The sequence below is a fragment of the Erithacus rubecula genome, assembly GCF_903797595.1.
Source record: "Erithacus rubecula genome assembly, chromosome: 33".
Lineage (NCBI taxonomy): Eukaryota > Metazoa > Chordata > Aves > Passeriformes > Muscicapidae > Erithacus > Erithacus rubecula.
In genome coordinates, this window is record NC_136683.1 from 1532937 (window position 1) to 1547887 (window position 14951).

The 14951-nt window shown below is 61.2% G+C and overlaps 2 protein-coding genes across 2 annotated transcripts; one reads left to right on the forward strand and one right to left on the reverse strand.

The window, feature by feature from the left end:
* The first annotated feature begins 565 nt into the window (after positions 1-565).
* LOC306813875 (dnaJ homolog subfamily A member 1-like) lies at positions 566-4691 on the forward strand. Its single transcript, XM_079329539.1, has 8 exons — positions 566-694; positions 1652-1801; positions 1877-2075; positions 3211-3315; positions 3399-3626; positions 3701-3931; positions 4275-4375; positions 4454-4691. The coding sequence occupies exons 2-8, from the start codon at positions 1670-1672 to the stop codon at positions 4679-4681; spliced, it is 1224 nt and encodes a 407-aa protein (XP_079185665.1). The 5' UTR covers positions 566-694; positions 1652-1669; the 3' UTR covers positions 4682-4691.
* Positions 4692-8881: 4190 nt separating this feature from the next.
* On the reverse strand, positions 8882-14204 carry CRABP2 (cellular retinoic acid binding protein 2). Its single transcript, XM_079329463.1, has 4 exons — positions 13858-14204; positions 12029-12207; positions 9568-9684; positions 8882-9457 (listed from the first exon to the last, which is right to left on the reverse strand). Exons 1-4 carry the CDS (start codon positions 13925-13927, stop codon positions 9407-9409), a joined length of 417 nt encoding a protein of 138 aa, XP_079185589.1. The 5' UTR covers positions 13928-14204; the 3' UTR covers positions 8882-9406.
* Between the last annotated feature and the right edge of the window lie 747 nt (positions 14205-14951).

Below are 14951 nucleotides of genomic sequence, written 5' to 3' on the forward strand. Positions count from 1 at the left end.
CACCCATTGATGAACCACGCCCAGAACCACATCCATTGATAAACAACGCCCATTTGTAAACCATGCCTAGAACCACACCCATTGACAAACCACATCCATTGACAAACCACGCCCAAAACCACATCTGTTGATAAACCACACCCATTTATAAACCACGCCCAGAACCACACCCATTGATCAACCATGCCCTGAGCAACATCCATTGATAAAACGCATCCATTGATAAACCACGCCCAGAGCCACATCCGTTAATAAACCACATCCATTAATAAACCACGCCCAGAGCCACATCATTGATAATTCACGCCCATTTACAAACCACGCCCCTCGTTTGCTCCGCCCCTCCTGCCCCGCCCCGCGCTCCCCGCGCGCCCCCTGCCGGACGCATCCGCGTTTCACACTCTTCCCTCTGATTGGCCACTCGCCACAGCCAATGAGCGAGAATAATTCCACCCAGAGGGCGGGTCCAGTCGCTATTGCAACCAATCGCAACGCGACACGGAGCTCCGCCTCCCGAACGGGCAAGCGCCGCCCTGACAACCAATCAGCGCCGGGGCGGAGCGGTGATGGGCGGGAGGATGAGGGCGGATCCACCAATGGGCGCGGCGTGCGGCACGGAGGGGGCGGGCACAGCGCGGGGGCCGTGCCCGCGCCTTCCAGAGAGTTCGGAGACGGCGGCGGAGCGGCGGCGGCGGTGAGTGGGGGGGCGGCCCCTGGGACCCCGCTGCGAACCCCCGGATTCCCCTCAGCACCTCCTAAACCTCCCCGGGACCCCCCGGCAAGAGCCGCCCCGCCGGTGTCAGCGGCGGTTCCGGCCCCCACAGCCCGTCGGGATGAGCTGCGGGCCTGAGGGGCTCAGGGGGGGCTCTGAGGCGACACCCCTTCCCCTCCGCCGTGAGCACCGGGCTTGGCTCCGCTGCTGCACACCCGGTGTGGGGGCTGTAAACGGGGTGTCACCGTGTCACCTCCTCCCCGACATTCCCGACACCCCCGGCCCGCGACCCTCGGCACGGATCTAGACAAACCCAGCCCTGAGGGTCCCGGGGGACAAACCCGGCTCCAGCCGCCGGGATCCCGGCGGGACGGACCCGCCCCGGGGCACGGACGCAGCCGTTCCGGTGTGGGAACCGGTTATTTACTCGTGCGTGGGTCACGGGCGCTTCCCCGTAAGATAAACACGTCCCCACCCCACGCGGGGTTTATCGGCTGTGGCACACGGTCCAAGGGGGGACCTGGCACCCCCCGGACCCCCTGGCTGTCCCCAGTCCCTTGGAGAAGGATGTCACCCGGTTCGGACATTGCTGACAGCCTGCGATGGGGGGGACGCTTGGGGCAGGGCTGTGGATGGAGGAGAACAGGGATGAGGGGACGGGATTTTGGGGTGTTCCCTCACCTGGCATAGGGACAAGCATTGGGGTACACCCCCAGACATGCACACGCTTGCAGGACCCTTTTATGGGGTCTGGTTGTCACATTGATGTCACCCCCCAACCACCACCCCATATCCCACCGGGTGGTTTCCCTGCTGGGGTAAAACTGACCTACAACGTGACAACAGAGATTTTGGGGGCGACTGTCCTGAGCTAGCTCAGCGTGTCACACGCCACTCAGAGAATCCCAGTCACAACCTGACATCTCTCTCCTATCCCAGCACATCCCAACGAGGAAGATGGTGAAGGAAACAGGTTACTACGACCTGCTGGGCGTGCGGCCGGGCGCCAGCTTGGACGAGATCAAGCGCGCGTACCGGCGCCTGGCGCTGCGCTACCACCCCGACAAAAACCCCAGCGAGGGCGAGCGGGTACGTGCAGCCCCCCCAGGACCCCCCTCAACCTGCCCTCAGCCACCTCACCCACCCACCTCTCTCTTTCCCTAGTTTAAGCAGATCTCCCAGGCTTACGAGGTGCTGTCGGATTCCCACAAACGGGCGCTGTACGATCGCGGCGGCGAGAGGGCCATGAAGGAAGGTGGCCTGGGTGGCCGAGGGGGAGGCGGCGGATTCGGGTCCCCCATGGACATCTTTGATCTCTTCTTTGGAGGGGGAGTGAGGATGAGGGGCCGGGCAGACAGGAGAGGTATGGGGATAAGGGATCCTGGGGTGGGAGGGGGCTGGTGCCCAGCACAGTGTTGGTTTGGGGGACAAGGGAACAGTGGGAACTATGGTGTGGGAAGGGGATGGTGCCCAGCACAGTGTTGGTTTGGGGGATAAGGGACCACTGGGAACTATGGTGTGGGAGGGGGCTGGTGCCCAGCACAGCACTGACCTGGGGGACAAGGGACCAGTGGGATCCATGGTGTGGGGATGGTGCCCAGCACAGTGTTGGTTTGGGGAATAAGGGACCACTGGGAACTATAGTGTGGGAGGGGGCTGGTGCCCAAATGCAGTGTGACATTGGCTATGGGGGTCACAGACTTTCTGGGACCCCTGTATCAGTGGGTTGGTGCCCAGCACAGCACTGACCTGGGGGATAAGGGATAAGGGAACCATGGTGTGGGAGGGGGCTGCTGTGATGTTGGTTCAGGGGGGTCACAGACTTGCTGTATATCAGTGGGTTGGTGCCCAGCACTGTCTCAGGGGGTGACAGACCTGCTGGGACCTTGTGCAGAGAGGATGCTGGTGCCCAACACTGGCTCTGGGGACACCTGGATCCAACTGGTCTCCCCAGACTGTCTCTGCCCCCACGGCACAGCCCCGGTGCAGCTCCTCACCACCCTCATTACTTTCTCCACCTGCTGCTCTTCAAAGGGCCCTTCCCTGTCCTTGTCCCAGCTTTCCCCCCCTCAGGGCTGAGCTGAGTCACCAGTGCAGCCCCGGGGGTGGCAGCAGGACGCTGTGTACAGGGCCAGCCTGGTGACTGTAGGATGCCTTGGGCCTGGGTCACAGGGACAGGGTGACTCGGGACGGGTGACTCGCCAGGCTCTTCTTGCTGACATGGCAATGAGTTAATAGCAGGGCAATTAGGAGGCCGAGGGAACGGCCCAGCAACTCCAGGTGGAGCAGCTGGAGGGTGGCTGAGAGCCCTGGAGTGGGAGCTGTGCCCTGCTCACACTGGGGATCCAGTTTTGGAGATGCCCAGCTTGGTGTGAAATTATCCCTATCCTTGAGGAAGGAGCAGGACTGGCTCTGGGGGGACTCTGGTGACCCTGAGTGGTGTCCAGTGCCTGTCCAGCACGTGGCAGGTGCTGAGCCAACCTCTGCCCTGTGCCCAGGGAAGACAGTGGTGCACCAGCTCTCGGTGTCACTGGAGGACCTGTACAACGGCTCCACACGGAAACTGTCCCTGCAAAAAAACATCATCTGCCGCAAGTGTGGAGGTGAGTGAGGGGCTGCAGGGGCTGGGGGGCCACCCCAGCACCCCCTACCCCATTGTGTGACCCCCCTGTCCCCCTTTACACAGGCTGTGGGGTGCGAGAGGGTGCCCAAAGGAGGTGCCCCAAGTGCCACGGCTCGGGCATGGAGGTTCGTATCCACCAGCTGGGGCCCAGCATGATCCAGCAGATCCAGACAATGTGTTCCCAGTGCCAGGGCCAGGGAGAGTGGATCCGACCCCGGGACTGCTGCCTCACCTGCAACGGCCGCAAGGTTGTGAGGGAGAAAAAAATCCTCAGCGTCCACCTGGATAAAGGTGAGACACAGCTGGAAGCAGAGAGGGGTCACCCCAAAGCACAGTGCCCTGAGCTTTCCCCACACTCCTGACAGGCATGAAGGACGGGCAGAAAATCACCTTCCACGAGGAAGGGGACCAAGTGCCTGGCTTGGAGCCTGGGGACATCATCATAGTGCTGGATCAGAAGGAGCATCCAGTGTTCAGGCGCAGCGGGGATGATCTCATTGTCAGGAGGCAGATCAGCCTGGCCGACGCCCTGTGCGGCTGCCGGCAGGTGATTCGCACCTTGGACAACCGCACCCTGCTGGTGTCCTCCCCTCCAGGTGAGAGGGGCTCAGGGGTACCTGGGAGACAGCTGGGGGATGGGGGGGTATGAGACAGAAAGCAGATGTTGTGATTTAATATCTAAGGAGTGGCTGGTCCTAAAAGTTCTGTAAGTGTTGTGTAGTGTAACCCTTCATCTCTGTTTGTATCCCATTGGCAGGATGCAAATGTTTCCTTCCTGCTTTTTTCCTAGAAAAACCTTCTTCCTCTTTGCTCCTAGACCACCATAAAATAAACTACAAACCCTTTGTCCTGTCCTATACAGAGCCTAGCTCCCTCTTAGAAATTGACCACAGAAAATAGCTAGGAAGGAGTCATCTCTGTCTTTATCATCTCTCTCAGGTGATGTGATTCGACCTGGAGACCTGAAGTGCATCCCCAACGAAGGCATGCCTGTCTACAGGAGCCCCTTTCAGAAGGGAAAGCTCATCCTGCAGTTCGAGGTGAGCTAGAGCAGGGTGGGATTTGCCTTTTTTTTTTTGAGTTCCCACCTTCACCTCACCTCTGCTGTTTGGCCACAGGTGAAGTTCCCCGAGCCGGGCTGGCTCCCCGCTGATCGCCTGCGGCAGCTGCAGGCGTTCTTCCCGCCCCAGGAGGAGGTGATGGCCACAGAGGACACGGAGGAGGTGGAGCTCAGCGATTACACGGCACACGGTGGGCCGGGCCGGCGGCCCTATGCAGGAGAAGCCTATCACGAGGATGATTTCGAGGATGGGATGCGCCAGCACGTCCAATGCCAGACCTCATAGCGGGGGAGGGGAGGGGGCTGGAGCCCTCCCCTCCCCGGGGGCAGGGAGGGGCTGCCGGAGTTCAGGGATGTACATAGGTCGCTTTTCCGACAGCACTTCACACCCCCTCGGGAACAGGGAGAGCCCCCCCTGCCCTGCCTGGCACATCCCTGGAGAGGAGGAGGAGGAGGAGGAGGAGGAGGGGGTACCCGGTTTCCCCATCTGCTGTGTGGTGGAGCCAGTGTGGGGAGGAGGGGAACTGCCCACCCCTTTTTGGGGATGCCCCACTCCCCACCCCACACTGCTGCCTGGGCTCCCAGCCCTTTGCTTTGCCCATTTCTTTCCTTACTGGAGCCTGGCTCGAGCCTGGGATGCAGAGGGGGTGGCTCTTTTCTCTTTGCACAGGACAGGAGGGGTTGGGGGGGGAACCCATCCCTTTCCTTTAATTTATTTTTGGAAGAATTTTAGAATTTTTTTTTTTTTTTTCGGGGCGGGGAGGGGGTGGGGGGGGGGTCGGTGACTTTGTACTTGGCATTAAACGCGAATCCCAACTCAGTGTGTGGGGTTGAGCTTGGGGCAGCAGGAGCCCGGGGCAGTGACTCTGCCCTGCTTTGATCTCGGGTGTGCCTCAGTTTCCCCATCTTACACAATTGGGAGGTGTCAGATTCTGCCTTCCCCTGCCTTTGGCTGCTCCCAGCTCCTCCTGCTCAGGCAGGGGAGGACACACACTCCGAGGCTCCACAGGGGCTACAAACCCCCTACAAACCTCTTTGTCCCTCTGCCTTTCTCCCCTGTCCTTGTCACCCCCAGTGCCCACCCCCAGTTACCCTCCTGGACCCTCTGCATCATCTCAGCATCCATGGAGACCCCAAAATGCAGGCAGACCCCCCCAGACAGCATCAGCTCCCAGCCATGGGGCAGAAAGCACTTAAGGAAGACCCCCCCCAAAAAAAAATAGACCCTGGGGGCCAAGCTGGGTCCTGTAACCCCCTCCACGTGCAGCTGCTGGGGGTGAAGCCCCCCCTAGGGGGGGTTTGTGGGGTTGGAGGCTCCCCCTGCACTGGAGCCCAGGAAAGCTGCGGCGCCAGATGCAGCTGGAGGGGGAGAGGAGGAGGAGGAGGAGGAGGCGCGGGGAGAACAATGCTGGCTGTGCGCCAGCCGAGGGGGAAAAGGGGGGGAGCTCCTGCACAGCCCCCAACCCGCGCTGGGAGGTGACAGTCACCCCGCCCCGGGGCTGGGGACGCGGCGCTGAGTGCCACCCAGGCGTCAGCGTCCCTGGCTGGCCTGAGCCGTGGGGACACCCGCGGGGACGAGCTGGGTGTCAGCCCGGTTAGGTGACACCGCACTGGGTGTAAGGAGATGCAGGGACCCCTTGTGACACTTGTCACAGCTCACCTGGACAGGTGGCACAGTGGCAGCACCATGTCCCAGCCCCCTGAGCCCCAAAGTCTGGTGGCCAGCAAGTTTTGTCCCACATCCAGAGATCCCCCCCCTTCTCCCCCGAGGCTGGCACCTTCTTGTCCCCAACTCCTCTGGGATGGGGGGAGGATGTTTTAGACCCTCCAGACCATCCAGGGTGGGCTCTGACCCACCTGGAGGGTGTGGGGGTGATTGGGGGGTGACACCATCCTTTGGGGGGGTGTCATGGGGTTGGGGCTGTGTTTAGGGTGTTGCTCCTCCAGCTCAGCCTCCCACTCCTCATCAGTGGAGGGGGTGACCCCCAACCCTGTCCCCCCCCCCCCATCCTCACACCCCCACGGCTTCAGGCAGCTCGAACCCCTCCCCTTCTCCTTCGCTGTAACTCCGGCACGGGGCAGGGGGGGATGAGATGCAGCCACATCCCCCTCGCTGTCCCCCCACACCCAACCCAACCTCTGCTTCCAGAAAACGCACGGAAAAAATTCCGGGGTGAGGGGCCAGGGCCCCCCCCAGGGTCGGGCATTCATTCCCCAGCGCACAGAGCGGGGAGGGAGCCGGGCCCCGCTTTGTCTGCCGAGATGAAAGGCGAGGGGCCAGCCCGGCCCCCTCCCCAGCCCGGGGGGGCAGCGGGGCCGCCCGGGGGCCACCGGGGTCACCGGGGAGGATTAGTGCCGGATTAGAGGCGCCGGGGACCTCGACACCACCCACGCGGAGCTACGGGAGAGGGGGGGCACAGCCCTCCGGAGCAGTTTTGGGGTTACTGACGACCCCCCTCCATCCCAGCCCCCCATCCATCCCAGCGCCGTACAGAGGAATTTGCTTTTGTTTCGGGAGCAGCCGCCATCCCCTCCGGGGAGGGGGCGCCCCTCCTGGAGCCCCCTCCCCAGCACCCCCAGAACAGCAGAATGAGACCCCCGGGCCGCCGTGGGGGGAGCACAGAACACTCCCCATCCAGATGTGCCGCCCCAGCTCTCGGGGTCCCAGAGCCCCCCCAATGATCCCCCCAACCGGAGGCAAACCGGAGCCGTCCCCAGGGCTTGCGGGGGGGAAAGCGGATATTCCTCCAACCAGGGGAAGCCGTCGGAGCCGGGGGGGAACGGCTGGATTCCATTACCGGCTGCTCCCGCCCCGGCCGAGGCTTTCCCGGGGTCTCCGGGGCCAGCAGCAGCCGGTGGGGTGAAGTGGGGAGGGGGTCGCATCCTGCGCCCACCCTCGGGGATGTCGGGAGAGGCAGGACACTGCCCGGCAGCGCTTTGGGAATGGCGACAAGGGCGATGGGCGCCTGCCAAGCGTCCACCTGGAGATGGCGAAGCCTTCCTCCCCCTTCTCCTTCTCCTCCCCAGGGAAGATGTAATTCCACCCTTCCTGCTCCTGGACGCGCTCCCGGGGTGCAGGATCACACCCCCGGCGTGGGGGTGAAACCAACCCCGAGCCCTGGCTCCTTTCTCCACCCCCCACTCAAGGCTCAGCTCGGTGGGGCAGTGCCCCCCATCCTGCGGTAATTAATGCCATCCCATGCAAGGCAATTATCGGGCAGATCCCAAAGAGCATCCCTGGAAAAGCCCCGGAGCTGCATCCCACAGGTGCCCCCAATTGGGATGGGGTCTCACGCCCCCCGCTCTGGAGCTGAGGCAGAGCACGATTGCCCAGCCCCACACTTCCCTCCCTGCTCCAGAGTCACCCCACGGTCACCTCGGAGCCACCACCCGCTTCCCACGCCGGGATGTGCCAACCCAGCTGCGCCTTCGCCCCCGGCCCCTTGCGCAATAACCGGGAGTGGATGTGGGGTGCAGGATCCAGGGTGAAGGATGCGGGGTGTGGAAACCAGGGTGTGGGATCTGGAGTGTGGGATCTGGGGTGCAGAATCCCGGGTGTGGGTTATGGGGTGTGGGATCTGGGGTGCAGAATCCCGGGTGTGGGTTATGGGGTGTGGGATCTGGAGTGTGGGATATTGGGTGTGGGATCTGGGGTGCAGAATCCCGGGTGTGGGATATGGAGTGTGGGATATGGGGTGCAGAATCGCGGGTGTAGGATCTGGGGTGTGGGATATGGGGTGCAGAATCCGGGGTGTGGGATCTAGAGTGTGGGATCTGGGGTGCAGAATCCCGGGTGTGGGTTATGGGATGTGGGATCTGGGGTGTGGGATATTGGGTGTGGGATCTGGGGTGCAGAATCCCGGGTGTGGGATATGGAGTGTGGGATATGGGGTGCAGAATCGCGGGTGTGGGATCTGGGGTGTGGGATATGGGGTGCAGAATCCGGGGTGTGGGATCTAGAGTGTGGGATCTGGGATACAGAATCCCGGGGTGTGGGATATGGGGTGTGGGATCTGGGGTGTGGGATATTGGGTGTGGGATCTGGGGTGCAGAATCTGGGGTGTGGAAACCAGGGTATGGGATCTGGAGTGTGGGATCTGGAGTGTGGGATCCAGAGTGTGGAATCTGGGGTGCAGAATCTGGGGTGTGGGATATGGGGTGTGGGATCTGGGGTGTGGGATCTGGGGTGCAGAATCTGGGGTGTGGGATCTGGGGTGCAGAATCTGGGGTGCGGAAACCAGGGTGTGGGATCTGGGGTGTGGCATCTGGGGTGCAGAATCTGGGGTGTGGGATCTGGGGTGTGTGATCCAGAGTGTGAGATCTGGAATGTGGAATCCAGAGTGTGGGATCTGGGGTGCAGAATCCAGAATGTGGGATCTGCAGTGTGGGATCTGGGGTGCAGAATCCCGGGTGTGGGATCCAAGGTGTGCCATCTGTGTGCCAGTGGGGCCAGGAGGAGACACAGGGATAGCACGGGGCGGGGGGGGGGGGTCATAAGACATTTATTAAAAAAGGAGAGAGGTGACAGAGGGAAGTTGGACCCTGTGGGGGCTGGGACCTGGCACTGCCCCAGACTGAGGGGGTTTGGTGTTCCCGTCTGGTACAATATTCACAAATAAATACTGGGGAGGGGTCGCTGGCCAGGGGCTTCGGGTTGCGGGAACCAACAGCAGCCCGAACCCAAACCAGCCCAAACCAGCCCAAAGGGCAGGGAGGGGCCGCGTTACCCCCCGCCGCATCCCGGCACCTCGCCAGCCCCCGAGCGCTCGGTCCGCGGCGGAGCGGGGCCAAAACAGGAGATTCTGCTGCCCCAGAAGAGACCGACCCCCGCCCTGCAGCGGGAGGGAAAGCCGTGTGTGTGTCCCCCCCAAAAAAAAGGGGTTTGGCTGATGTACCCCTCCCTGGGGAAATGCAACACCCTCCCCGTGCCGGGGGATGAGTGCAGGGGACTGAGGGGGTGGAGGAGGGAGGAATTTGGGGTGTCAGCTGAGCTGGGGAGGGGGAAGGGGGGTCACTCCCGAATGTAGACCCTGGTGCACACCACGTCGTCGGCAGTCATGGTCTGCAAGGAGAGGCAGAGTCAGAGCGCAGCCGTGGCTCCTTCCCCTCCCCATCCCAGTTTCGTTGCGCTGCCCCCAGACCCCCCCACCCCATCCCCGAATTCCCCCTCACCAGGATGAGCTCCCCGTCGTTGGTCATCTCCCGCGACCAGCCCGTTTTGGGGCCGTCGCCCTTGAGCAGCCGCTGCTCACAAACCATCTTGTTGTCGCTCTCCCACCTGGCCAGGCTCTGCGGGGGGACAGAGGGCAGAGCTGGCCGGGGGTCTGCAGCCCACCGCAGGGCTGTCAGAGCCCCTGGGGGCTCATCTGGCACCCGGGGGTGCTGGAGGAGGGGGAGCAGGCTGTGGGAGATGGTGGCTGTGCAGCAGAGGGAGGGTTGTTGTCTTGGTGCCAAATGGGTGTGCACAGGTACGTGGGAATGCACACGCACGTGTGGGTGTGTGTGAGGGGTGATGGGCACAGGTGTGAGGGTGGCACAGGTGAGGGAGAGCTCCTGGAGTGGTGGAAAGTGCATGGACACACACAGAAACACAGAGTCACACACACGCAGACACACAGTCACACACACAGTCACACACAGACACAGAGTCACAGTCACACAGACACACACAAAGTCACACACACAGAGCACACACAGACACACACAGAGTCACAGACACACACAGAGCACACACAGACACACACACAGACACAGCACACACACACAGAGCACACACAGACACACACACAGTCAGACAGACACAGCACACACACAGAGCACACAGTCACACTCAGAGAGCACACGCACACACAGATACACACAAACACAGTCACACAGTCACACACACACAGACACACTCACAGAGCACACAGACATGCACAGACACACACACACACACACAGAGTCAGACAGACACAGCACACACACAGAGCACACAGTCACACTCAGAGAGCACACGCACACACAGATACACACAAACACAGTCACACAGAGTCACACACACACAGACACTCACAGAGCACACAGACATGCACAGACACACACACACACACAGTCAGACAGACACAGCACACACACAGAGCACAGTCACACTCAGACACACAGTGCACACAGAGATACACACAGACAAACACACACAGCACACACACACACAAACACACACACACACACGTATGTACATACACACAGTCACACACAAACTCAGCACACACACAGAGCACACACACACATACAGACACACACACACAGATAGACATGCACTCACACACAATACACACTCATACACTCACACACACAGTCATACTAACACACAGACAGCACACACAGTCACACACAGAGACAGAATCACGCACACAACAGTCATGGAACACACATCACACACACAGTCACACACACTCAGAGCACACACACACATACACACACAGTCACACATACATACACAGTCACACAGACTCACACAGCACACTCACAGTCACACAGAGCACACACATACAACAGTCACACACTCACATTCACACTGACAGTCACACACACAGAGACACACAGTCACAAACATACACAGAGCTGTCATCACGCACAAATATACACACAGAGCACAGACTCATATACACTCCCACACATTCACACTCACAGAGCACACACACTCACACTGATACACACAACACACTCACACTCACACAGACACACTCATGCTCACATTCACACGCACACTCACACACTCACAGCTCATGATCACATTCACACACACTCACACACACAGCACATGCTCACACACACTCACATTCACACTCACAGAGCACACATGCACTCATACACACACATACACACACACAGAGCACACTAACACTCACACCCACACACTCAACTCATATATTCAACACACTCACACATTCACACACACTCAGCACACTCACACACACTCTCACAGCACACTCAGCACACTCACACTCTCACAGCACACACTCACACAGCACACACTCACAGCACACACACACTCAGCACACTCACACACACTCTCACAGCACACACTCACACTCACAGCACACACTCACACCACACACACACACTCACAGCACACACTCACACCACACACACACACTCACACTCTTACAGCACACTCACACACTCACAGCACACACACACTCAGCACACTCACACACACACTCTCACAGCACACACTCACACTCACCCACTCACACACACACTCACACTCTTACAGCACACAAACTCTCACTCACACTCACACACACACTCACACACACACACTCACACTCTTACAGCACACTCACACACACTCACACTCACTCACACTCTCACTCACACCCACACACACACTCACACTCACTCACACTCACTCACACTCTCACCCACACACACACTCACAGTCAAACACTCACACTCTTACAGCACACAAACTCACACTCACACACACACTCACACACACACTCACACTCTTACAGCACACTCACACTCACTCACACTCTCACCCTCACCCACACACGCACTCACACTCACATACTCACACTCACACTCACTCACACTCTCACCCTCACCCACACACGCCTGCAGCCGCCCCCGCCCGCCCCGCTCACACCTTGCAGGGCCGCCCATCCACCGTCTGCTCCTCGAACTCCTCTCCCACCCTGAAGCGGATCTCGGTGGTGCGCACGGGGGTCGAGGTGCGGATGTAGAAACTCTCCCCGTCCTGCCGGATCTCCACCGCCGGCTTGGCCGCCGCCGCCACCGCGATCTTCCTCAGCATCATGTTCACTCCTGGAGAGGGGGGAGAAGGTGGCACCGAGCTCCCCCTCCGCACCCGCAGCGTCCCAAGGTGACCCGGGATGGCTCAGCACCCCGCTGTCCCCGTCGCCCCCTCCCCACGAGCCACACTTGGCAGTGACGCGAGTGCTGCAGGTGGCTCAAGGCAACTCATGGAAGGACGGACGAGCCCCCCCCCCCCGCCCACATCTGGGCCACATCTGGCTCTCGTTACCTGGTGGAGGAGGAGGGAGGGGGGGATGCTGGGTTTGGCGCCGGATGCGCCCCGGGGGAAAGGACGGGGCTGGCGGGGGCAAGGGCTCACCCAGAGCGGGGTGACGCTGGGGACAAGGGCCCCAGCCCAAGCTCTGCGTTAGGTGACCTGCGTGACCCCCCCCGAGGGGTCCCACGTCTCCCCCCGCAGCCCCCTCGCCAACCGCGGGGCAGCTGGGGCTTTGTCCCTGCTCCAGAGGCGGCTCATCCATCACGTCCCGGAGCCCCCGGCTGTCACACGGGGAGCTGCTCTTTGGGGACATTGTTCCCGTGTCACCCCCGAGAGGGTCCCTGCACAAAGGAGGCGCGGGGGGGTGCTCCAGGAGCTGAATTCTCTCGCAGAGGGAAGGGACATGCCCCATCCCTAGGTCCCCTCCCTCCCCCCGAGGCCTGATTCACACAGAGGGGATGCCCAAAACTTCGTGTGCCCCCCCCCCCAGTGACGGGGCTGGGGGAGAAGAAACAGCCCCCAAAATGAGCAAAAAGGTTCGGGTGCAGTCAGCCTGGGGGGGATGAAGCTGATAAAGCCTCACCCCCACCCCGGGAGGGCCAGCAGGAGCCCCCACTTGCGCCGTGGGAAAGGAAAAAAGCTCCGTGGGGTGGGGGCTGGCAGATTTATTTTCCTGCTGAGGTTTTCCCCAAGCCGGTTCCAGCAGCGGGGCCAGGGAGGGGAGAAGGGGCGACGGGGGATCGGGAGTGAAACCCAAGAAAGTGATAATTATCCTGAAATATTCGTTACGTATCCCCTAACCTGGAAAATATTCTGCTCCGGCAGCTCCCCGGCTGGCGAGGAGCGGGTCAGGCGGAGGGGAGCAGCGGGGGAGCGGGATTTGATCCTTCCCAAAACCCCGGGGACACCCCGGTCTGTGCCCCCCCTCCCCTCAATTCCAGCTCCTGCCATGAGTCCTGGCTCTTTCCAACCCCCGCTCAGCGGGGACACAGCTCTGGGGGGCAAAGGGGCTCGAGATGGGGCCTGTGAGGATGGGACCCCAAAACAGAGGGGGTGGTTTCGGGGGTACCGGCTGTACCCAGAATCGCCGGGACGGGTGAGCCCGCGGGTGTTTTGGGGATGGGGGGAGGAGGGCCTGAAGGGGACAGGGGTGGTGGCAGAGTCCATGCTTGGGGGGCCACCAGAGTGGGGAAACTGAGGCAGGAAAGAGGATAACGCGAAGGGGCAGAGTGGGATCGTTGTCCGACCCCTCGTGCCTCTGATTCCTCAGTGGGGCAGCAACCCCAAAGCGCTGCTAAAAGGGGGAGCAAAGGGATCCCCCCGGCACCGTGATACCCGCGCTGGAAGAGAATTTGGAGGGGAGATGGGGGGAAATCCCCTCGCCCCCCCTGCGCCTCCCCCAGCCCGAGGGAGTCCCGCAAGGAGAGCGGGGCTCCACTCACCCAGCGCCTTCAGCAGCTCCTCGAAGTTTTCCGAACTCTTCATCTTCCAGTTCCCGGAGAAATTTGGCATCGCGGCGTGTCGGGGGGGCGTAGGGAGGGGGGCAAAAAAAATCGGTTCGAGGGATCCTTTGCACCCTCTGCAGCAGCACCGGCCCCGCCGCTGGCTCCCTCTGTCCGTCCGTCCGTCCCGTCCCGCCCGCGCCGCCGTTTTATCGCCGGGCTGGTCCCACCCCCCGGCCCCGGCCCCGGCACGGGGGCTCCGCGCTCACCTGCGGAGTGACAGCCCGCAAGGAGCCCCCCGCCCCTATTTGCTGTGGCACCACCTGGTTTGCCTGTGCCCCCCCCAAAATTCCTTCTGTCCCCCCCCCCGAGATCTGTGCTCTCCTCCCTGCAGCCCCTGAGCTGCCTGTATCCCTGTAATCTCCACATCCCCTCCAAAACTGGCTGTACCCCACATGTGCTGCAGCCCCAAATCTGTCTGTACCCCTCTGCACCCCCAAATCTACCCGCACCCCCCCGAGGTGCGTGTGCACAGGACGCGCGTGTTTTCACAGCTGTGATGTTGGCACAGGTGTGCGCAGGTGCCCGCGCTCGCTCGTAGGTAGGTGTGGGCACGAGTATGTGCCACACAAAAAACTCACAAAAAAACTCGCTCAAAAACTGACGCAAAAATTCGCAAAAAAACTCACACACGCGAACTCGCAGCTGTGTCACACTCGTGTGAGAGCTCGGGGTGAGCTGCCAGGGGCAGGTGAAAACCCGGTGCCAGGCAGGTAACAAGCGCCGAGGGATTTCCCGAGGTTTCTCAGCCCTGGGAACCGCCGCGGGAAGGGCAGGCTGCGGGCAAAAAAAGAGAAAGAGATGGCGTTTGTGGCTCAGCAGAAACTCTGGAATGGAAGGAGAAAGGTTTCTTCTTTGATTTGGGGTGAAAAGGCCCCGCAGAGTCCCCATGGCCCCCCTCCTCCCAGCCACATCTCCCCGCGCCCCCAGAACCTCCGGATGGGGCCGGTGAGCCAAGTCCCGGCTTGCCGCATCCCTAATCCCCTGAAGAACAGGATTTCTCACCAAGCGCTGACATAACCTCACCTACAGCA